Source organism: Camponotus floridanus, unplaced genomic scaffold (assembly GCF_003227725.1).
Source record: "Camponotus floridanus strain SB8 unplaced genomic scaffold, Cflo_v7.5 scaffold74, whole genome shotgun sequence".
Taxonomy (NCBI): Eukaryota; Metazoa; Arthropoda; class Insecta; order Hymenoptera; family Formicidae; genus Camponotus; species Camponotus floridanus.
Genome location: NW_020229843.1, coordinates 542,496 through 566,287, shown reverse-complemented (window position 1 = coordinate 566,287; position 23,792 = coordinate 542,496). Strand labels below are relative to the sequence as shown.

Below are 23,792 nucleotides of genomic sequence, written 5' to 3'. Positions count from 1 at the left end.
GTAACAAGCCGAATACAAAAAGACGCAAATTGATCCACGGCAAACTGAACAAATAATAAACAAGATATTCTTTAAGAGAGATGTGTGCATTTAAATAAATAATTCGTTCAACAAAACAAAATAACATGATTTACAATATTCGGCTTCACTTTTATAAAAAAATCAAGAAATTATACAATATTATACAATATTCGGCTTCACTTTTATAAAAAAATCAAGAAATCATAATTATAATTAAAATAAGAAGAATTATAATTATAATTAAAATTAGAAATTGCTCTTAAAAAATTGCTTTTAGGAAAAATTTTATTTTGTTCATAGAGTCGTAGATCCCATTTCCTTTCATTTTCTACGTCGAAAAGGTAAGATACGTGATAGAGAAGAATTGTGTTTGTGCGATTTAATGCGACTGCTACCTACGAACACAGTACGTCCCTGTATTGGAGGGCCCTGAAGGAAGGGGACCGGAGCCAGGTAAGCAGCTGCGAGCATCTGCAGGGGCAGCGGCAGCCGCATGTTTAAATTAGTCCCGGTACAACTGTCGTGCGCGCAACATGTATGGAAGATCGTTCGCGAATCCGGTGTGTTGGAAATCGAATTAACGAAAAACCGTGAAAGAAGTTAGTATTTAATGCACTTCGAATTATCTTAATTTTTGTTGCACAAATACAATCGATATAAATTCTAGATATTAGCATCAAAATTAACTTTCCGCTAAAATAAGATCCAAGAATTCTTTCCCGTGAAAAAGAAATTATTTTTTTTCCTGAAGCTTGCGAGTGCATAATGCTTGCAATAAATAATTAAGAATTTTTGCACGGAGATTACAGTTGAATTTGAATGTAACAGCTGAAAGATGATTGTGATAAATTGAATTTCGGTTGTATATATAAATATATTTAATTAGATATATATAAGAAACTGGGAGAAAGAGAGGGAAAAGACAAATTAATGGCCGTAATATTGATACAAACGTCAGAAATTGTTTAAATGATCGTATGAAGAATCAGGAAACAGAAAAGGAAGCGGAAGATGTTTCTACTCAGGGTGATCGTGATGTTGATCGCATGCTGGATCGTCAAGTGCGATCTGCTAGATCTCTATGTCCAGCACATGGACGAGACTATGAGGACGAAGTTGTACAATAACAAGCGGCATTCCATGTATCCCGTTTCCAGAAGGATAAAGAGGAGTCCCGAAAATGAAGAACTCCTCAAGATTGATAAACAACTATTGGATGTTGATCAGGAATGGATTCCTTATCAAAACGACGTTTTGAACCATCCGAATAAACTAGAGGAAAATCACGATCCTGATCAATATGAAATGCTCTTAGGTGCGCAGGATTCGAAACAGGATTCGTTTCCTGAGGAAACGACAATAATTTGTGAAACCAAAAATTCACAATTACCGATCAAAAAAAGAATCGAGATTGTGAAATCAACATCTAATATCATTAAAGATGAAATAGAATCGAATATTTCGCATTATGCGATCAAAGAACAAAAAGAAGAGTTAAAGGACGAACTTCCAATCGTTCTAAAGAATCAGACCAATGGCGAAAAATTCGTCATCCAACCTCTAGAATTGGAAGAAATGTCTGTGAAAGAATGGAAGAATTCTAAAGAGATGGGGGATGAAGAGAATTCTCAGTTTGAAATCATCAACGAGAACGAACAAATCGATCCAAAGTTAATCGATAATTCAAGTTTCAAAAGGATGCCGAAATTATGGGAAAATCGGATACCGAAAAAGTATTTTCCTCCTGTTGAAAAATCGGGCAAGCCTCACATCCAAAAAGACAAGCTGAAGATGAGATTTAAAAGAAGTGCGAAAGAAGATGGAGTTAATCGAAGAAGATTTAATAACAGAGTGCCAAAGTTCATCAGGTACGAGAAGCTCGACGAGGACGGTGATGTGATCCTCGAATGGGATCCCTCGGACAACAAGGAAGTAATATTCAGGGTCACTGCCAAGACCTTGGGCTACGTAGGCATTGGTTTCAACGAGAAGAGCCATATGATGGGAGCCGACATCTTACTCGCCTGGATAGACGATCACACTGGCGTTGTCAATCTATTGGTAAGTCTGTCTCCTATTAGACTTTATTTCGGAGTCACGATGATCGTTGATCGATTGGAAGACAACCGGACAATCGATAAATCTTGATGTCTGAAAAGGACGATCCTCATCGTACAAAAAAGTATCGAAGCTGCATAATTTCGACCTGCTGATCAAGTAAAAACGTATATCTATATTATCATTCTTGCTATAATTTCTTACATATACTTTTTGTAATGATGTTGCAATGATATTATATTGCAATTAATGAAATGTAGAAAAAAAACAGAAAAATTTTCAATTTTAATTTATTTAATTCATTAATATACACATCAAAATATGTTATTTATTATCGATTGTTCTTTTTAAGTAATTGATTTCTTAAAGTAATAGTTGTTTTAATAAGAAATTAATTCAAAAATCAAATTACTAAATTAATATATAAAAAAACTAAATTAATTACTAAATTAATATATATAAAAAATTAAATTAATACACAAAAAGTTTTGTTTTATGTACAAAACTAAATTAATATATAAAAAGTTTTGTAAAACAATTTTTTTGTGATTATTAATGCTTCATACACGACAAATTATTTTCACACGATTGCGACGTGAAATTAGCACGGTTATCGTGCAAAAAGCGATTTGTGTAGGTATGAGAATGCGAACAAGGATTAATAAAACGGTCGCTATCTAACTAGATGGACTAACGACTAATGGATCACCGTCTCGTCGTTCAATCGCGTGGGAAGGACTCGTTTTCTTCTTATCGTCGCTTATCGATTGCATAACATATACGACCGCGTGGAATCGACAATCTCTCAACGCTTTTTCTTTGCTCTCTGTGAGTCACTTCAATGATTAAATCAAAGTACAGTTCGTCAGAATTACTATAAAAAATAACGTAAACGAGAGAGAAAAAAAAGAAAAGCAAAATATCATATTGTTCCATAAAAGTTTTTCGAAGCCTAATTTCAATGTAATTAATTGGAATAAAATATTTTAATCCAAATTATAATAATGCGATTTTTCCTTTAATATATAAAATAGAACTAGTAGTTTTTTAGTTGAATACTAAAAGCGAAATTGCAATACATAATCTTGATTGCTCTTGACGACGACACGTCAATGTCGGAAATGTTCGAGCGCAAAAGTGAGGACGAAGAAACAAACTCCTCGACTTGATTTCGCGCCGAAGCAGCTCCCCATGAGATACGAGACAGTTCGAAACCTGTCGGCGCGTATCTCTCTCCGACGAAGAGAGCCGGTGAAAGGCCGCGAAGCAGGGAGATAGGTATACAAAAAGGGGACGACAACAAAGAGAGGAGAACGAGGTGGAGAGAAGGAGGAAGAAGAAGAAGGAGCAGAAGAATAGAAGAAGCACAACGAAGAGACGAAACGAAGAAAACGAAAGAATGGAAAAAGAAGCTAAAGAAACGAGAAAGCCGGGGAATTAAAGGAAGATTAAGAAGGCGGTTGGAGCAGAAAGGGAGGTCGAGCTTGAAGGATCTGCGCGAGGCTTCGATAGAAGAGGGAGAAATAACAAAAGGAGTATTACGACTAGTCCTGAGCCGCATCTCTCCTCTCAAACGACGAAATCGCTTTCGAAGCCCGCTCACGCAACCGATCGTATTAATGAGAAACGTTAATTAACGCGGCATCATGACGTCCGATGAAGTCGTCTTCGTCCAGATGTATAATGGTCATGTAGCTTTGAGAAATGAGTAGGACGGTACATCTGTTACGAGAAAGGACTAAATACCCGTCAATATAAGTAATAATTTTAATCGACAAAAATAATACCGCAAATAATTATCTATTATGACGTAGAATAATATAATAAATATAATATACCGCGTGTGACAATTAAAATTTCGAAAAAAGTGGCACGAGACATTTTAATTGGTGACCAGGTAGGACCGGCGAAGAGGACTAGCGATGGAGGTCCGGATCCATAGAACCTGCTTCGGTCTGAACCCGGCTCTTCTCCGAAATTCTAATCTTAATTAAATTTATATTCATTACGCTTGACGACGCCCAGCCGTATATCGCTGCTCGAGGAATTTCTTCCAAGATCGCGGCTTGTCTTCTATGTTTAACACGGAGGCTGAAAACGTGGAATTTACTCGGCATTTTCTTGTACTATTCGGCTTCGTAATAGCATCTTTTTCTTCTTCGTCCTCCTCCTATCGTAAGACGAATTGATTTTATTTTTACCAGATACTTGTATTTATCCAGATTGTAAAGCTCTTTTCGCAAAAATTTTTCTTTCCTTCAGAGTTAATTCGCGCTTCGCCTCTTCAGGAAAGATTAAAACACGCTTTCGAGAGAGTCACGCGATGTATACCGGGCAAGTTCTAAGTCTGTCCGAAATAAAATTCGGTGTAAACGAATAAGTCGCATTTCTGTCGACTCTGGATTTTCGTGAGTCTATGTCGAATCGATTTACCTGATCCCAACGAGAGAATTGGAAAAAAAGAGGGTGAGACAAAGAAGTATCAGGGGATGGCGAAGGAAAGGATGGAGGGGAGGCATGGATCCAAGAAAGGCTGGGATAAAATTAACGAACGTGGTTCCACAACGGACGAGATAACGTTGTGATAAATTTACGTCGGCCTCTCGCCGCGCGTTTCTTCGGCGCGTACGTGATAGATCTACCCTCGTGCCCTTTTTACCTTGATGAATTGTAAATCTGCGACGAAATGGACCGGGACCGGACTTATAGGTACCTTATCAAGAGTAATTCGCGTTGTTGCGTAATTAATAGAAACGTAGAAAATGATTATAATCGAGCTTTCCCTTGTTCATAGCAAATTTGATAATTGATAAAGAGAGAAGATAGATATCTTTTTTTGGAAAAAATACATTTTCAAGAAAATATCTATAACTAATCGATGCAATTTATATATGATTTTTAAATATTTTATAATTTAAAAGATAGCGTTATGCAAATCAACTTCTTTTTTACAAGAAACAAAGTGTTTTTAATCGCGAGCGTCATAATCGACGCGCAGGATCCCCCCCGTTGAGGCGACAATTTGTTATCGTTGACGGTATCCCACGTGCACATATATATGCGCATGATGTTTCATAAAGAAATTCACGTTTGACAAATATCATCTGTACGCCTGTACCTGTTGTACGGACATGTGATAGACTTGAATTTGAATTCAGACGCCCCGGAGGTTGAAGGCGCCGGCAGCGAAGGATACATGTGATGTGGATATAAGGGTTGCGTATGTGAATTTGTGTAGTTCATTGAGTGTGATCGTGTGCGGAGATTGGCGGCGAGAGGACGAAGGAAGGGCCCGCCGGGTATGCTCGGAGTTAGGGGCCCAGTCAAGGCCTCCAGACATCATCGGCGGGGGGGCCGTGCGCGAATCTTTGAGCATCACTGCTGAGAAGGACGAAAAGGTAGTCTCAGGTTTGGTGAAACGAAACGGCGATACGTGTGTATATCTCGATAAAAATCTCGGAAAAAAGCTGAAAACCCCGAAGATCGCCCGACGTACTGGAATCTCTTCATAAGTTTCATTAGAGAGAATGCGAATAAAATATGCATCGAATTAAAGATTGAATTATAAATCGAATTAAATTAGAAAATAAACTGCATCATTGAACCTTCAATTTTAGCGTCGGATAATTAATTAATCAATCGCTATTAATTCACGACGAGAGTTTGGCCGGCGAACAGGGAAGCCCGTGAATGAGTCTCATCGGCAGCCAACCGGTAGAAGAGTTTAAAGGCGACCAGCGTCGTCCAGCGTGACCGACAATGCGTGCACGCGTACACGACGATTACGATCGTAATTTATTACCGCGCCGGGAAATACGAGTCGCTGCGCGAGCGAATCTGAAATGCACGTAATCTGCGATCCGTCCATCCTCTGGTCCCAAGGGCCGACGGGTCTCTGTCCAGGACGTACGGACAGACGGGCGGACGTACGGACAGTCGAGCGCAACGGTGCATGGACGGGCCTCCTCCTCTTCCTCCACGCCACCTTCTCCTACCAGATTTCGCTGCGATTTTTTTCTCATTATCCCGGACGATCCCTCTTGTTCGTTTTCTACCACCGGCCAACACGTTTTCGTTCTTTTCCAATCCCACTTCGCGTCGACCCCTCCCGCGCGAGATACTCGGCCGCTATCTTCTCACAAAGCGCAGCGTACATGCCGAAGAAACGCAAAAATAAAATCCTTAACGTGTCTTGGATGATAGCCGGATTAGCGGTGATTAATGATTATCGCACCGTTTAAAAATTCTTAAATCAAAAAATACAAAATTAATGCGGCTAATGTGATAAAAAAGATACTTCTCGCGATATCGTAATTGAGTATTAATTATCAATATTATATATAATAAATTATCAATAATCTAAATTATTAATCTAGAAATAATCTATAAATAATCTATAAATTATTAATGCACCTTAAAAAGCAACATAAAGTGAAAGATACAAGAAAAACGAAAATTCAAAAGTTATTTTATCTGTAATAGAAACAATCACAGATAGCTCGCCTTGAGGTGCAATGAAGATTCGTTACACCGGTAGCGTGTATTAAGCACGATTAGCGGCAAAGGTGCATATGTGAAAGAAGGTGGAGGTGTGATAAGTAGAAAGAGAGACGGTAATTTATATATCTTCAAATGCCCCGAAGGTGGGTTAGGCACAGCTGCTCGACTTTACGGTGCTATTGCGCTGCCATATGGCTTAGGCATCAACAACGAGACCTGTTTATGCCTAGCATCGTGTATTATGTCCCGTGCAAAGAAGAGAACAGGAATTCGCCAGAGAATTTGTCTATCTGATCCGTCTTCGCGCTAATCATTGCTCTCTTGCCTCGCTTCTTCTTCTTCTTCTTCTTGTTCTTCTTGGTGTCATAGAAGTCGTCCGGTCGGTTCCGCCGCTTTATCTCGTTTCACGCATTACATCCGTGGTTCTTTGCGGCGACGAAAAGGAGACGAAAGGAAATTCCCTTTCGACCGAAGAAGAATATTTCACGGATTAAGATTAACCTCATACTTGGTGGCGTGTATTTCAGTCAGAGCTTCTTCGAATTTAATACAAAACGTTCTTCCTTTTTTGTCAGAAAATTTCTTTTTTTGGTAATATAATATTTATATAATATTTTTGTATAATACTCGAGAATCTCTTAAAAAAGAATTGTCCAGAATTGACGCATTCTTGAAAAATATATGTTCGATTAGATTTTTTAAAGAAATATGCGATTTTTCTTGCACCTTCTTATTTCAAGTACACGGTAAAAAACATTTTGTATTTCTGTTAAAATTTTCTCGTGTAAAATTTTTTGTGTTAAATTTTTTTAACATACTCTTATGTTAATGTAACATATTATCGCGTTATTTTGACATTTCTGCGTTGAATTAATATTCACCGTTTCTAAGAGTTAAAACAACACAATTAATATGTAAATGCACGAATTTTTTATGAAATATATTATATGTTAAAAATGAACACATAAGTTATTTTTCTCTCTATAACAGTTTCCATATGTTAGATCGACATATCTCTTCTGTTATTTATTATAAAAATGTAAGAATAACATTTTCTTTTAATTAAATTTAACATTACAAATATGTTAATTTAACATAAACTTTATTTCCAGATAAAGTTTAAGTGTTATACTTTTGTGTTAATTTTTAAACATATTACTTGTGTTATTTATTTACATACTTGTCTTCTGTTAACTTAACATTAAAATTAAAGTGGATAAATTGGGACATATGAAATATGTTAAATTTAACACAAAATTTTTTACTGTGTATAACAGAAACAGGAACGGGCAGAACGGAAATCGATTATATCAGGTATAAAATCAATCGGATATCTCCGAGAGAGCCGGATATCCCTGAAACATCGAGAAGGATTATTGATAAACGAAGAACGAGACGCTTATTAGTATTCCAGAATTCTTGACATAACCCAGCCGTATGATTTACGATTCTCGCGTCGCGGAACCGGTTCATCCTGGTCAAATAAAATATCGTCTGTACCGTGCCATTCGTTCAGTCTCGGTGAACCACCCTTCCGAGCCACGTACCTGAATCGTCGTACGTTTCTTACTGCGATCTTCTCCGCGACCTCTCTTCTCGTAATCCGAGACTCCGCTCTTCGGGTGAGAAACCGATAATTTTACAATGTTGTCCGTAACAACCTGCCGTGGACAGACTTGGAAGAATCCACCACAGTGATATTATTAATTAAAAATAATTATTAATTAAAAAATTTGTAATTAATACCAGTAGTGGCATTTAAACATTGCGAGCTATTTCATGTTTTCCGGGTTATAAAAAGTGTCCAAGTTCTCACGCTGACTGATACCTTCAACTGGCAAACTAGTTAAATTTTTCAATTTAGAAGTTATCTTCTAGTAGGCAAGGCTATACTTAAACCGGTCTGCAAGTAATGTCTGCTGCGAAACTCCTCCATATTACAAAGTAGAAGCACAGAGATTTAATATTGTAAAAGTAAAAATTTGGAAAAATAATTATTATTCATATTTGACTGAATAGATTTGTAAATTTTATAATAAAAAAATCACTTTTTTATTCATATCAAAATAAGACCAGCTTTTCTCTTACAATTAGAAATAAAAAAAGTTATGTATGCATTGATCACACGAGCCATATTAATTTCAAGTACCTCGTAATCTCTTTTCATCGATCAATCTCAAAGATCGATATAGACTCGTCGATGTAATTTCTTTGAATTAAAACTCTTTCATTAGAACAATAATTCTTAAATAATCCTAAGATTTTCCTAAGATTTTTGAATATATCCAATTGATGAAAACTGATAAAAAAATAAGTGGAAGTTCTCCTCTATTTCTGCCACAATTCGCAAAAATCGAGAAGACAGTCTGATATCAGGATAACTTTTGGAGTTAACGTCCTAAATAAGCACGAAAACGTTTCTCCTATATTTCTCTTTGCTTACTGTTGAATTTTTTTGTTATACCAGTGTTACCGGTATAGTTACCGGTAATATGTAGCGGCACGATGGGAGTTACGGACCCCCTTTTTTGGACCCCGCCTCGCCTCCAGGAAAACAACGCTCAAAAAAGAGAGCGAATTAGCGCTGTTAGTGGTCGAACCATCGCGAAACTGGTTCGCAGAAGCACTCTCATATTCCAACGAAAGACTTTGTCTAGTTTTACGATTATTTAAAAATGTTGAAGACGCATAACTTATAAAGTCTTTTGATATTTAAAACATGTTGTCTGGAAAATTAAGCCTTGATTTACGCAAAAACATAACTGACATATTATATGTTATTTAATAGCATATCATCAAATTTCTCAAGAAGTTTAATTATCGGATTAATATCTGTAACTGATTGAATTTTTTTGAAAGAAATATGCAATTCTTCCTCGTAAAAACGACTTCGAAACGCAACTGCAAACTTTATTCGCCATATCAAGCCGGAGAATCTCTTAGTGCGTCTTTAAGTCGATCGGTGCAACCGGTGAGAGCAGAAATTCCACGTGCGATTAAAGTAGTAACCGCGAGAATCGTTAAGCGGTCCGCCGAACAAATTGCGGGGGACGCGCGCACCCCCGAGTGGCGGCTGGTCAGACGCCTCCCCGACGAGTGAGGGAGCGAGAGGGATTTCCAACCGCATTTTAATTCGTTGATTATTATTCCACGTAACTGCTCGTAAAACCGGCCACGATGAGCCTTAACGACTCGCCGCGCGTAATTGCGCTTAACCGCGTACGCGCTTCTTCGATGCCGAGACCGCGACACGTGAGAACCGGGGCCGGAATCGCGATTAAAAGTTCGACACAATCATAATTCCCTTGAAAATAGAATAAAGTAAATCAATTCAGAAATGAAAGAGAGGGAAAACTGCAAGATTCTCTCTCTCTTGTTTGCTCTATCATAAATATATAATAATCATCTTTAAATGCAGATGCTGTAATATATGACGTTATTTTATTTCAATACTTTAATATTATTATAGATTTTTTTTTATGTTCATTTAGTTTCACTCATAAACATTAAAAAAAGTTAAATTGTTAAGTATGTTATATATAATATTATTATAAATATACTATTATTAAATATTATTTTATTAAATATATTAAAGTATAAAAAGTCATATACTGTCATTATTTTGATTAAATTAATTTTTTCACGATATAATTAAATTATACATTCTGATATTTCACGAGTTATACAGATTTGTCCGATTGATTTTTCATCTTTATGATGATGCAACTAAATTATACAAGTCGCATCTGTGAGTTACAAATCTGCAAGCAATTTACGCAAATTTTGTCGCCGATCGTCACGTCGGTTCTGTAGTTTCCGAAGGACAGAAAAGTTCTTTATCCCTTCTCTTCGGGGAACAAACTGCTACCAGCTGCTGTTCTGCCAGGTGGTAAAAAGGAGATTCGAGCGAGAAGGAGGGAAGAAGGTTCCAAATGCACGTAAAAAAGAGAGAAAAGGAAAGAAGAACGGAAAGTGCGGTTGGTTTCACTAGTGAGAATGAAAGAGAAAGAAAGAGAAAGAGAGAAGGAGAAAGGTGCAAGGAAGAGCAAGACATGGAAAAAGTAAGCTAAAAAGGACAGCGATAGAAGGAAAGGAGAGGAACGAGGGGAGGGCGACCCAAATGCACGTATACTTCAAAGTGCAGGAGAGAAAGAGAGAAAAAGAGAGAGGGAGAAAAAATGAAGAAGAGGCTACCACCAAAACACCTGGCGAACATTCTCTCCTAGTGGCGCCTCTTCGAAGACATTCCTTCCTTTTTCTTCAAGATCATGGGATCCATGGGAACCGTTTTCGGGGCACAAAGCGACAACACACGGCGGCGTTTCCTTTTTTGCGAACGCTACGATCCATCCCATGGAAAAACATTCTACGGCATATTTACGATCGGGATTTCGGGATCTCGCGTCTCCTGCGTAGAAAGCCGTCGATCGACATTTATACGAGACGCATTGTGTGCGAAGCAAAACCGCGGGAAAATGATATCCCCTGACATCCTATTTTTATTTCGTCGAAGCGTCATCCGAGAAGAATCTTCGACTGACGATCTTAATCCCGATATAAATAACTTGATGTGCAGTGATGCGTTATCTCTTTCCAATTTAGAGATTTTTAAAGCGATCATAATCCCTTGTGAAAAGATGAATTTTTTTATTTCTTCTCTCATGCGATATTTTATGAATCTCACATTGCGATAGATAAATAAAAAGTTGATTAAATATGCGATGAGAAAGAATGTCTCGCAGAGGAGAATCCGCTCAAGGATTCGTATCCTTACCTGTATCTTGGGAATGTCTCGCGAATAGAACTCGCGTGTGACGCGAGTAGAGAAGCCTCTCGGGAGACTCTCGCAGGAAGCGCAATCGTGCCGGTCCGTGACGTCACATCCGTCGAATTAATTTTCCGCGTCCCATAAGCGTGCGAGTGGATCGAAGATGCCCCTCGATAGTCCTCTCGATTCTTTGCTGAATCCTGATGATCTAAATTGCAACCTTCGTCTTTCTTCTCGTCGCATCGATAAAATCGTTGATTCGACTATATCTAGGCGGGATTAACGAGCATTGAATAGTAGCTCTTCGTGCGAGGATAATGACATCGTGGACGACGTAATCGTTATCCTGCGCTGCCAAAGAACTCGTTTTTAAATCGGGAACACGAGACATGAGTTGTCAGCGTCGTGACTCACAATCGCAGAAAATCAATGTCTACCGGCGAGAGTCGAGCCGGCTTGCACTTCGACAGGTCGTTTGCATAATATTTTCGTTTAACGAACTACTTTGCGGCATTTTTCGTCTTGTCGTAAACAGGATAATCTACTGTGGGAATCGAGGTTTTCTTTTCTTTTTCCTTTTGAACTTTTCACATTTTTCGAGATACCTAACTGGTTTTCAGATGCGCGCGAACCATCATGTTGTTTTATTCCCGATAAATTAATGTCGATAACATGCATGTTATAGCCTTTATGGTTCGATCTTACATTTCGAAATATTTTATTCGCTATGAAGTTACAGAAGGAACTGTCGAGAAATGCAAATGTTAAAAAAATCGCGATTCTATTATCATTGAAAATTAGCGTGAGAGTCTCACACGTTATAGAATAGATTCAGTTGTGAAATATCAATTTTTGGATAACGATCGAATGAATTAATTAAAAAACAGTCTTCTTTTCGGATCGCAGACCTTTTAATCAACGAACAACGGCAGGGCAGTACTAATTAGTCTGATGGCGATGAGAATATCCGGATGCCATGAGAAAATCGTCACGAACTTCGTGAGAACGCACTTGAACCCCACGAAATTGTGATGCGACTCTACAGCTGTGATCGAGATAAAAAAGAGGAAGATTTTTACAGCCTTCCGGATAGATATATGCACGAGTATTATTATGATATTCCTGACCAGTCAGATTGTTCCCCGCTAAAAAAAACCGATTGTAATTAAAACCCATTTATCTTTACTTAAAGACCGAAAATCGAACATTTATTTTAATTTTTAATTTATTTATTTTATTATAGAATCAATAATTGTGAAAAGTTTAAAGTAAAATAAAAGAGTGATCTTTATTGTTGTCGGGGATATATAATATATAATATTTTTCTATTTTATATTAATATTTATTTTATATTATAATGTCTACCCTTTTACGTACGCATCCTTCATATATTTAAAATAGATGAACATTATTAGTAAATAATTAAAATGTTAACATTAATTTCCTGCTTTTTTCCCTTTTGAATCTCTTCTTATTCATATTTCTATCGATTCCTCGCAACGTTTCGCGAGATACATCTATTACTATTTCCTTTTTACACATGCTCGTTACGAGGAACGTAGTACTCCACCGGGCATGACGACGCTACGGCAATTATTTGGATTCATTACGAGCAGGAAGGAGACTTCCCTTCGGGATTTCGCCTCTCGTCTCTCGTCTCGTGTACAAACGTCAGGGTGCACCCCACCGTAACCGGCCCAACGGACCTAAACGCCTGCGGCCTCCCTTATACTCGCGTGCGCTACCATAACGCAGCTGGGAAACTGCTCCTTTCTTTTCTTTCCAAAGTAATGCCTTATCGATGGGCACTAAAATATCGAGGTCCGATATTCTGGGTATTTTTTTGTAAAACCATATATGTATATTACACAATGTGTATATTAGATTTATTACATAATTTCATATAGCAAAGTTCTTGATAAATTTTGAAAAAACCAATCTATTGATAGAAAAAAATTCAATGAAAAATTGTTTTTTTGTTGCAAACTTTAATTTTTGATAGGATAATAAGTTTTTTTATTAAATTTGTAACTTTTTGAAATTAATATTTCTTACTAATTTATAATTTTTAATTCCACATATTTTTTAATTCAATATTTTCATTAATATCAATTCTAAAATAATTAAATAACTCATACGTAAATTCTATGTAATCATGATGTAAATAATTTTATTTAAACGGTATCAGCTTTGTGACGACTAATATATACGTTATTTAAGTTGGCCGACATTAACGCGTGAATGAAAAAAAAATCGAGGTATAACATATAAAAAATGACACATTCACCGTACTTCGCTTAAGCAAAGTAAAAGAGAAAGTAGGTAAGTTTGGAGAAATAAATTGCGTCGGACAGGAGGACCCCTTCGCCAGAGTCCCAGTTCGCCACAAATGCGAACACCTGGCACTCACCTGACCTAATAAAGCTCTCGATCTCTCGTTCAAACTACAAGAAGCGAGTTTCGGAGCCCGCGGGGCCTTGTTTCAACGGGTACGTTGAACTTCTTGACGCTGATTCTAACGTTTTCTTTTTCCTTCTTCGTGTTCCAGGATTCGCACGGTATTGAGATGAAGGCTGCACCAGTTGTCGACATATCACAGGACGTCCGAGTACTCGGTGGCTCGCAAAACGACAGCCACACCATGGTGATATTTGCTAGGAAGTGGCAGACATGTGATCCTCAAGATCATCATCTTACGGTAACAAACACTAATTAAAAAAGATGATTATATGAGCAGTCCTGTTGAAATTAAGTCTGAATAATTTTTCGTTCCTTTATTGTATTTTTCTCTATATTAAAAAATAATATATTTTAAATAATTAAAGAGCTATCAATATTTGATTTTATAATGAAGAAAGTATTATATATTACTTTTTAAATAATGGAATTAAAAAAAACATAACATTACTGCATGATGAATAGCTCATAAAATTGTAAGCCCACAGGTATATTTTAGACTTAAAATAAATCTTACTTAATTCTGAATCTCCGGTGGCTTCAAATATTATACGTAATTCAAAGGAGTCATTCAGATATCAGAATGACTCGCAAGCGTGCATTATCGCAACGAGAGCCGGAAATTGATCGCACCTAACTAACGCCAAATTACTTTTCGACCTCTAATTCACTGCTCTATAATTAAAACACGTACAAAGAAAGCAAACTTCGCTGCGTACATATCTCGCTCATACTGGCTCGAATGGGGTCCGAGGAAGTCGGAGAAAGAAAGTGAGAGAGAGCGAGCGAGCGGTCCGGAAGATTTACTATACAACCGTCGCGACTCTGTAGAATTCGCGAAGAACCCTCTTTCGATTTATGCCTGAAAAGCAGAGGCCCCGCAGGTTTTAAGAGCCCTCGAGGCCCCGCTGTTTCGAATTCCCGCGGTGGTATTTAGGCATTTAACATGCCGTCTGTTCCTCTTCTCCCGACTCTGTGACACAAATCTTTGACGATCAACGTATCCGCTTCTAATTACATACTGTACTTCTATAATCGACATTTGAAATATTATTTATCGAATGAAATTTCTTCAAAATTTTACAAAATACCAAATTGTTCTACTCGTTAACCTTTTTAATTGAATATTTTTGCCGTTTTAAGAAACGAAATTCATTTGTATGATTTCAGGAGGACACTGTCAGAGTGCTGTGGGCTCTACATCCAACCGATCCAGAATTAAACACGGCGGTATGGCACGAGAATAGACGAGGTGGAAAGGCTCTAAGGTTGAAGACAGCTGCGGCACATTCGCCACCGCGAGAATTTCAGGATGTACGACACTGGGACGTGAAACTTAACCAGGTAGAGAGAATAATATCAATTCTGACATTGGTGCCAAGTACATAAATAATAAACAAAGAAAAATAAAAATAGATACATTCATGATTTTACTTTATGTTTTTACTTTACTTTACTGATTTCACTTTAATATAAATAATCATAAATTATTTATGATTGAATTTCATTTTAATTCAAATCGTCTTTGTCACTTTTTTAATTTCGCGCTTGTATTAAGGAATTGCGACTTAATACCATCGTCATTTTGGCAGTTTGAGGTGGAGGACACGGACACCGTTTACTGGTGCAAGATCTTCAAGACCTCCTCGCTGAAAGAGAAACACCACATGATAGGGGTAAGTAAATACACGGCGATGCAAATTCTCGTTAACAGGTTTCTCAAGTAGACGCGAACCTCTCGAGAATAAGTCTCGGTGCTGCGATGGAATGCAAAGGTTGGGCCTGATTCGTATGTGCTTCACGAATCACGGTCATTCATGCCGGACGTCGCGCGACGTGGATGCGCGCGTCATTAGAATAAAGAAGAGATCCGGAATGATGTCACTGCATGTACCGAAACGTTGGCCGACTGTCAATGCGATCTCGCGGGAGAGAGGCTCGTGATTGTTCCCAGGCTCCCGTCATGAATCTCTCGTTGAATCGACCTTTGAGATATTGATGAAGCTCTTCAAAGAAGCTAAAACATCATTTTTTCAAACCGGAGAAAATCAAAATTTCCTTCGTGCAAATTTCAAAAATTGCAATGACACGAGGCCAGTGAATATTGAATGCCTCACATTCATATGTTATCTATTATAATTTCAGTACACACCGCTCGTGGAAAAGGCCAACGAGGATCTAGTCCATCACGTTATCCTGTACGAGTGCACATCGACGTCGCCGATCCTTGGCGAACACGCCAGGATCGCGGGTGCCAAATGTTACAGCCCGACAATGCCGCGAGCATGGGATTCGTGTCTGCAGCCTATCCTCGCTTGGGCTCGTGGCAGTAAAGGTGAATTATTTACAAAGTGAAAACAAAGAATACATATTGAAGCTACGATCGAGTTGCTGTCCCCCTCGGCAAGATAATTTGCTGCAACGAAATTTCCTGCAAAATGCTAAAATACGTTTAGAATGTCGGCGAAACTATCATCTATCACGCAATCAAGAGTAGAGATTAAAGAGAAATCGAAAGAGAAAACTTTCAGACGATTAAAAATTAAACTACATAATTTAATTTTTTTCATATACAAAAATAGTTTAATTAAAGTAACATCATCGCGCGATGTCTTGCAGGGGAATGGCTGCCGGAACACGTCGGCATACCTGTAGCGGAACACGGCGAGAGCTCGTATTATATGCTAGAAGTCCACTATAATAATCCAAGTATGAAGAGAGTGATCGACAGCAGCGGCATAAGAATCTACTTGACTCCGAAACTTCGTCCTCAGGAGGCGAGCATCCTCGTAACCGGCGTGGCAGTCAGCCCTCTTCATGTAGTGCCTCCGAAGCAAAAAGAATACGCCACCGCGGGATACTGCACTCCACATTGCACCAAAACGGTAACGAAAAAATTGAAATTGAGTTGAAAACAATGCTTCATGTGTGTACTTACATACAAAAAAATATTTTAAAAATGAAAATAGTTTTTCTATTTTTTTGGCAAACATTATTATAATTCTGATATTGTTTTTAATTGTTATATTTTATGCTTCTTTTTATCGCAATAAATATTCATGTTCAAAATTACAAGATGCATAAAATAATTAAATGAAGAATATATGAAACTAAAAGAATTGATTGTAAATTTTCTTCCACAGATGTTTCCCGAAGATGGTATCAATATCGTATCGGTTGTTCTGCATTCACATTTAGCCGGACGTCGTCTCAGCTTAAAGCACATTCGACGAGGTAAAGAATTGCCGAGGATAGTCCAGGACAATCATTTTGATTTTGACTACCAGCAGTCTCATACGTTAGAGAAGGAAGTGAAAGTGTTACCTGGGGATGAACTCGTCGCGGAATGCGTTTATGGCACTTTGAACAGATCAAAACCGACCTTAGGCGGGTACGCAGCTACCCAAGAGATGTGCCTGGCGTTCATTGTACATTATCCCAGGACACAGCTCGCCGGTTGCTACAGCGTGACACCCGTCAAGGATCTTTTCAAGACCCTCGGCGTGCATAGCTTCAAAGGGATAACGATGGATTACTTGGAAAAGCTATTCTTGATGAATGGGTGAGTTATCTCGCACAGAATATTGTTAATCACATCATGATTTAATAAATCAAGAAATAAATTATTATTGGATTTTCTTAATTATTGGAAAGGATTATTATTTAAAAAATATAATTTTTTTCCTTTTTCATTAACTAATTAAGATAGATTTATAATGATTTTATAGTAAATATATTGAGTCATATTTCTTATAAAAACCTATATTGATGAAACCTATATTGATCTTATCTTGGCTTAAATCTAGCATTTATTTTAGAACTGTTTTGACTCTACCTTCGACCAACCTGCAACAGCTTTCCGCTTATCCGGTCACAAAACCAACAGATGAGATCGACAAGGTTCTTGTTAAGCAAGCTGAATCCGCGTTAAGAGCGATGAAAGATTATACGGAAGATAGCGAGGACGATATCTTTGCGCGACTCATTATCGAGGACCCCGAAGAATTTCGAAGTAAATATATAATAAAAATGAATATATAATAGTAAATATACATATAATAAAAATAATAAGAAATCGATAAATTATTTATAAACAAATTAAAATATTTTGTGTAACTCAATTCTTATTTTTTAACATTTTCTTTAATATTTCCAGATCGCACTATGGCTGAACATATGCTGGCTTTACCATGGACAGATGAATTGCTTGCAGGAGCAATAGAAAAGAGTCTTTATCATGGCAGACACATGACATTCTGCAGAACAAGGAAAGACGAGTTGGCACTGGTAAAACCTCTCAATGCAATTAAAACATTTGTAAAATTTAAAATAATATTTGCATTTTTTAATTAAATATTTAAAAAATTATTAAATTCATATAATTTTTATAACATTATATATAATTGTTTTTATCATATATATATTTTTTAATTTTTTGTTTCAAGCCGGCAGAAATTCAGATCTTCCCGAATTACACGGCACTACCGGAAATGAACGACACGACTTGCGAATTTAAGACAAACGGCTCCTCTGGAAGCTTTTCTCATATCCTCGTGATAAACCTGGTCACTATCATCATCGTATCGATCGTTACGTTGTAAGATATCCGCGAGCAAATAGTCAAACACAGTTAACGATAAGTGTTGCAAGACGAATGCATTCTCACTATATCGATTGCACGAATATGATGCGAACGGCTTTCTACGTCATGAATGTTTCCTGTACATTTCCGAATTTACGAAAGGAGGCCAATTAATTTATTAATTTAAGCGATCTTATCTTGTATATTGAACGGTTTCCGACCACTCAAAACTGATCGGCAAGTTCCTAAAATACTAGGTCGCTGGTCAATTCCTCTTCATAAGGGGACGACAGAATTTTTAAAAATTATCGTCGATCTAGCACACACTATAAACTATATATATATGTGTAGAAATATAATATAATATAATATATATGTAAATATGATTATATATATATATATTAATAATACGTATTTATAAGACATATATAAGCTTCTCTTTTTGTACGAATTTTGTATAAAAATAAATGTGTCTGTAAACATGTATATATTGTTGTCTATCCGAGTGAGAAATTTTGTTCTTATTTTTAACCTGTTTCTATTTTTTACGTTTATATATTTTGGAAGATTTCATTTATGTAAGAATTATGTTGTAAAAAAGCTCCTACTTTGTACATTAAATAGATAGTAAACGAAAAACAGTTTTCCATTTAAGAATTTAAAAAAGAAATTTTCGGAAAAATTATAAATTAAATAGTTTCATAGGGTGTGATCTGAATATTTAAAGTATTAAAAGTAGATGTTAAATTGAATATTGAAAGTAGAAAATTTTTTATTCAAATACTTTATTTCATTTTCCCTCCAGAAGAAATTGTTGTTTCCTGTATTTTATAAATATTTAATTTAAAAATATAAAAATTAATGACGAAGCGAACATATAAAAAATTATTCAAATTTATAACGCGTTATAAATTACATATAATGTGTCTTCATTTAATAGAATTTATTAATTTGAAATTCAATTTGGATTTTGAAGCGATTCAGATCCTTCGGAATTAAGCTTCGATGCGTTTTAAAGGACACCCACGTGCGACCGTCATCCCGATTCGCAATTTTCCGGCTGGTTAACCCGAAAACGCATTGCGGTTTTCCAATCTTTTCGCTCGCAACATTGCTCGTCCACGCTTTGTTCATAGCGATCTTGTTGGGCTGACGTATGGGGCACCATGTGGTCGCTGCTGATAAGCAGTGAATTGCGTTTCAATCGAATTATGTCGCGGATCCCGCGAGTATAAAACCCGTTCCCTCGGGTCGTTCAGCGTCAGCAGCTTCCTGGAGCACCGAGGAAGAGCACTTCTCGCGAAAACGTGAAGAGCCCTTCAAGCCCTTTGGAATATCTACAGCGAACTTGGTCACGGCAGTCTTGAATTTCTCAGGTATGGCTTCTCGTCGACGTCGAGACTCTTTGAGATATTCTAGTATCGGGAGAAACTTAGTATGAAAGATTTCAAAGCAAATTTTTTTAAAAAGAATAGAAAGATAGAATTTTTTCGCATCTGAAAAGAAACATTTTTTTTTTTTTCGAAACTATTTTTGCATGTATTACCTTCATCTTTTGTTCTTTAAATTTTTAACACGGTTTAAAACTTTGAGTGGCAAACAAAAGTACATGTATAAAATTGCATTTTATTCAATTATTGATAACGTGAATTTGAATAATTTTTGTGACAGGATGCGACGTACACGTCACGTAGTTTTGCCAGTACGATCTTGGCAATATATTGGACTTTTAATAGTATCGCTGGCATGTCTGACGCTAGGACTAGTGTCTAGGGATAGAGAAGGACATTCCGGTAGTCTCGCAGGACCCGAACTCACGCATCAAGCTCCCCATGAGTATGAACTAAATTAATATTTTTTTCACATATTTATAAAAAGAAATGCTTATGATTCTAATTTTATATTAATTTTTTTAAATTCTTAAATATCTATTTTGTATAATAATATCTATATAATATAATAATCTAATAATATAATATGTTTCAAAGAAAAAGAGAATATTTATTTTATACATTTTTATTTCTTTATGTTATTATTTGTTCAATTTTTAATTTAATATAAATATTAATAATTTATGATAAAAAAAGATTTTTATTCTTATAAAACTGTATTTCTTTTTCAAAATCATTTGTAATAAAAATCACAGAAGCGTTATTTTTCTAGGGTGGACGCCTGTCCAAATTTAAACCCTTTCACCAAAATGCCTATACATCTGATTACCGAGCCGGAAAAAACTTCCAAATCAATTAACTATCGTGAAATTAAAGTACCCGAATCACCAATATCTCGAAGACTCGAATTCTCTCGATCGCAGAGTCTCGATCGCTTGTCTAGGATTGGTTCGCGGGAGATTGAAAAACGATTGTCCAGAAATCTAAAAATTGAGAGGTCCTCAAGATCCAGGACTTATGAACCTGACAATGAATCCGTCAACCGACTTCGGGAATCTCGATTTAGGACAATCACGGAATCTCGCAACGCCAAAAACTTGTACGATCGCACAACTCGGCTTTCTCGATCGCAGGATTTATCCAATCGTGCAACCATGCATCTCGATCGCCGTTCCTTAGAACGCCATGTCACCGATCGTACAAATTCCCGGTCACGATCCACAGAACGACGCGAGCTCAATGAAATCGCGCGTCGACAAAATCGCGTCGATCGATCGGCGGACCGACGAAATTCTCCAAATCTTCGTATAAATGATCGAAGATCACTCTCGATGGAACGACGAGGGCCGAGTGAAATCATTCGGCAAGAATCGCGCGATTTTCTAGCTGGACGTCGCGAATACCGAGACTTGACGCGAACTCGCGTGGACCATCGATCTGAAACGCGTGAGCGTAGATTGCGATCTGTTGAACGTCGAGACGTGGAACGATCGAATCGTCGCGATGATCGCGAAAGTCTCCTGAAGGCTCGTTTGGGAAATCTCGCACGCGGGGACATTGATCGTAACAACAATTTGAATCGTCGAAAGCGATCCCTTGAAACTCGTCGCGTCCTTCTCGATCGCGTTACAAATCAAGAACGCAGATCACGCGTTTCGATTATTACCAGAAATTCCCGCGAAGATCTTGCTAGATCCAACGATCGTCGATTGCAGTCTCGATCGGTAGAACGTATCAATGATTTTGACCGCGAGACACTTAATAATAGGCGAATTCGATCGGTTGAATCAAACATGGAGAAGTCTAGCAAACGCAGATTGTCTTCTGAACGTAGATCTTTAGCTCGATCTACGGAAATAAACCGCATCGAGCACCGAAGAGTTGAGAATCGTCTTACTGGTCAAAGATCTCTTGATCGTATGACATCACGAGTTTCGTCCGAAGACGTACGTCGAGGAAGAATAAATCATTCACAGAGGATCGTAAGCCAACGTGATTCGCGCGAAAACGGTGCGAGAGAGAATTCTAGGCTTATTCCATCGCGTTCTCTTTACGATTTCGAAGACACTTCAAATCGGGAACGAAGAGCGAGACACATTCGATCTTCTCGTTCGGTTGATCGTAATTCGATGTATCGTCAAGATCTTGCAAAAATTAGAGAATCTAGAGATCGCAGATCACACGATTCTTCAACAGGGCAACGAGATTTAAGTCTGGAACGACGAGAAAGAGCGAACCGCGCATATCGATCTCGCGAGGAACGAAGGATTGTCCCACAGCAATCTCGCGAACAAATGGAACGACGAGAGTTTAGGAGAACTCCGGAAAGACGAGTCTTAGAGCGACGTGATATTTCACAAAGATTATCTGAGCGAAAAATCGACGAGAGCGCGAGATCGCGCGAAGCATCCAGGATGATAGATCGACGTCTAGAACGAAACCCGGAATTGCGAATTTCTCGTGGAAGGATCCTAGAAAAACGATCTACTGTCAACTCGCGAAAGTCACTCGAGCGAAGGATCGATGACAGCTCGAGATCACGCGAAGGATCCAGGATGCAAAATCGACGCGAATATAACTCGGAATTACGTGATACAATTTCGATGCGAATGATGGATCGCAGAGCAAATAGAGCAGCTTATGAAAGGAGAACTTTTCGTTCGTTGGAAAAGAGATCAGATGTGCGACGCGATCGACAATTTAGAAGTCTAGAGGAGCGCCGAGTACCTCGATCAGTCGAAAATCGACTTGCTAAGTCTCCCGAAAAAGATTCAGACATTAGACAGTTGCATCGTAGATCATTGAATCTCAATGTTAAGGACTCATCGCGACTCGCTTCTCTTCGTCGAGTCATCAGAGCTTCTGAACAAAATCGCAAACAACGAACATTATCTGCGGAGAGAATGATTTCTAGAATCGCATCTAATGATCGATTGTTCGCAAAATGGGAACAAAATGTGCAAGATGCAAGTGTTGACAAAATTGAGGCAAAAATCGCTCCCAAATCAATGGACTACGGATTTTTAAAGTATCCTACGGCGTATGACTTTATGAGACAAGCTTTCGTCGTGGCACTTTGTACTGTTTATGGACTTTCTCTCTATAATGGCAAAAAAACTTTTATTGGGTAAGATATTATAATTATGTAAAATATTAGAGTATTAGAATGTAGAGTATAAAATAAAATAAAATAATAAAATATTTCTTAATTTACAATTTACGATTATGACAAAGTAAAATTATTAAAATTTTTAAATAGATATCAAGTATATAATGAAACATGTAATAATAAAATAACAATATAAAAGATGCAATACAACAAAAAAGAATATATATATATATATATATATATATATATATATATTTAAAAATTTTTGATATACTATAAAATATAATATTCTTTCAGCAACAACATGATGCAGCAGATGCAACGTTTTATAATCTGGTAAAAGAGATATAGTTGGCTATCAAAACGGCATTGAAAACTGCTACTTTCCTCTGAATCTGCTTCTATCGATTATTTCACGAATTAAAATATGTTGCAATGTATGTGACGTTTCCGAAAATATTCAGAAATATTAATGTATATTAATGTACAGCTCGTATGTGTATCCCGCAAAAATGTATATCTCTAGGAAGATATATTTTGTCCGAAAATAAATAGTATTAGAATTGCGTAGTTAAAAATTCATTACTTGTATTATTTAAATATAATTTCCCTTCCCTCTTTTTCTCAATACTTAAATATAAAGTATATGCTATTTATTTTCTTTATATATGCCATATATTATTTAATAGACTTCAATTTTAAAAATCTGAAATTTAAAAAAATAGTCTTCAAAATATGAAAATTCAATATAAAATAATAATATAAAATATATAATACATATATAAATTTGCACACAAAAATAGTTTCTTAATCAAAAAATTGATTGTGAGATAAATTATATTGTTTAAATGATGCGATATTGACCCAATCATCGAAATTAATTTGAAATGCAAGAAGACACAACAA

At 37.0% G+C, this 23,792-nt stretch overlaps 2 protein-coding genes across 2 annotated transcripts; both read left to right on the top strand.

Moving 5' to 3' along the window:
* The first annotated feature begins 534 nt into the window (after window positions 1-534).
* Window positions 535-18,743, top strand: LOC105256176 (MOXD1 homolog 1). The gene is made up of 10 exons (XM_020029060.2): window positions 535-2,082; window positions 13,896-14,045; window positions 14,975-15,148; window positions 15,397-15,480; window positions 15,950-16,139; window positions 16,424-16,689; window positions 16,948-17,366; window positions 17,623-17,816; window positions 17,961-18,091; window positions 18,250-18,743. The coding sequence occupies exons 1-10, from the start codon at window positions 1,033-1,035 to the stop codon at window positions 18,403-18,405; spliced, it is 2,814 nt and encodes a 937-aa protein (XP_019884619.1). The 5' UTR covers window positions 535-1,032; the 3' UTR covers window positions 18,406-18,743.
* Window positions 18,744-19,656: 913 nt separating this feature from the next.
* LOC105256177 (protein split ends) lies at window positions 19,657-23,451 on the top strand. The gene is made up of 4 exons (XM_011265894.2): window positions 19,657-19,762; window positions 20,058-20,222; window positions 20,550-22,904; window positions 23,184-23,451. The coding sequence occupies exons 2-4, from the start codon at window positions 20,059-20,061 to the stop codon at window positions 23,224-23,226; spliced, it is 2,562 nt and encodes an 853-aa protein (XP_011264196.1). The 5' UTR covers window positions 19,657-19,762; window position 20,058; the 3' UTR covers window positions 23,227-23,451.
* Window positions 23,452-23,792: the final 341 nt, after the last annotated feature.

Bases quoted from the DNA above. Each gene is read 5' to 3' on its own strand.
- LOC105256176 (XM_020029060.2), top strand. From the start codon at position 1,033: ATGTTTCTACTCAGGGTGATCGTGATGTTGATCGCATGCTGGATCGTC. The intron at 14,046-14,974 runs GTAACAAACACT...GTATGATTTCAG, and splicing joins CTCAAGATCATCATCTTACG to GAGGACACTGTCAGAGTGCT. The intron at 16,690-16,947 runs GTAACGAAAAAA...TTTCTTCCACAG, and splicing joins CTCCACATTGCACCAAAACG to ATGTTTCCCGAAGATGGTAT.
- LOC105256177 (XM_011265894.2), top strand. From the start codon at position 20,059: ATGCGACGTACACGTCACGTAGTTTTGCCAGTACGATCTTGGCAATAT. The intron at 20,223-20,549 runs GTATGAACTAAA...TTATTTTTCTAG, and splicing joins ACGCATCAAGCTCCCCATGA to GGTGGACGCCTGTCCAAATT. The intron at 22,905-23,183 runs GTAAGATATTAT...ATATTCTTTCAG, and splicing joins GGCAAAAAAACTTTTATTGG to CAACAACATGATGCAGCAGA.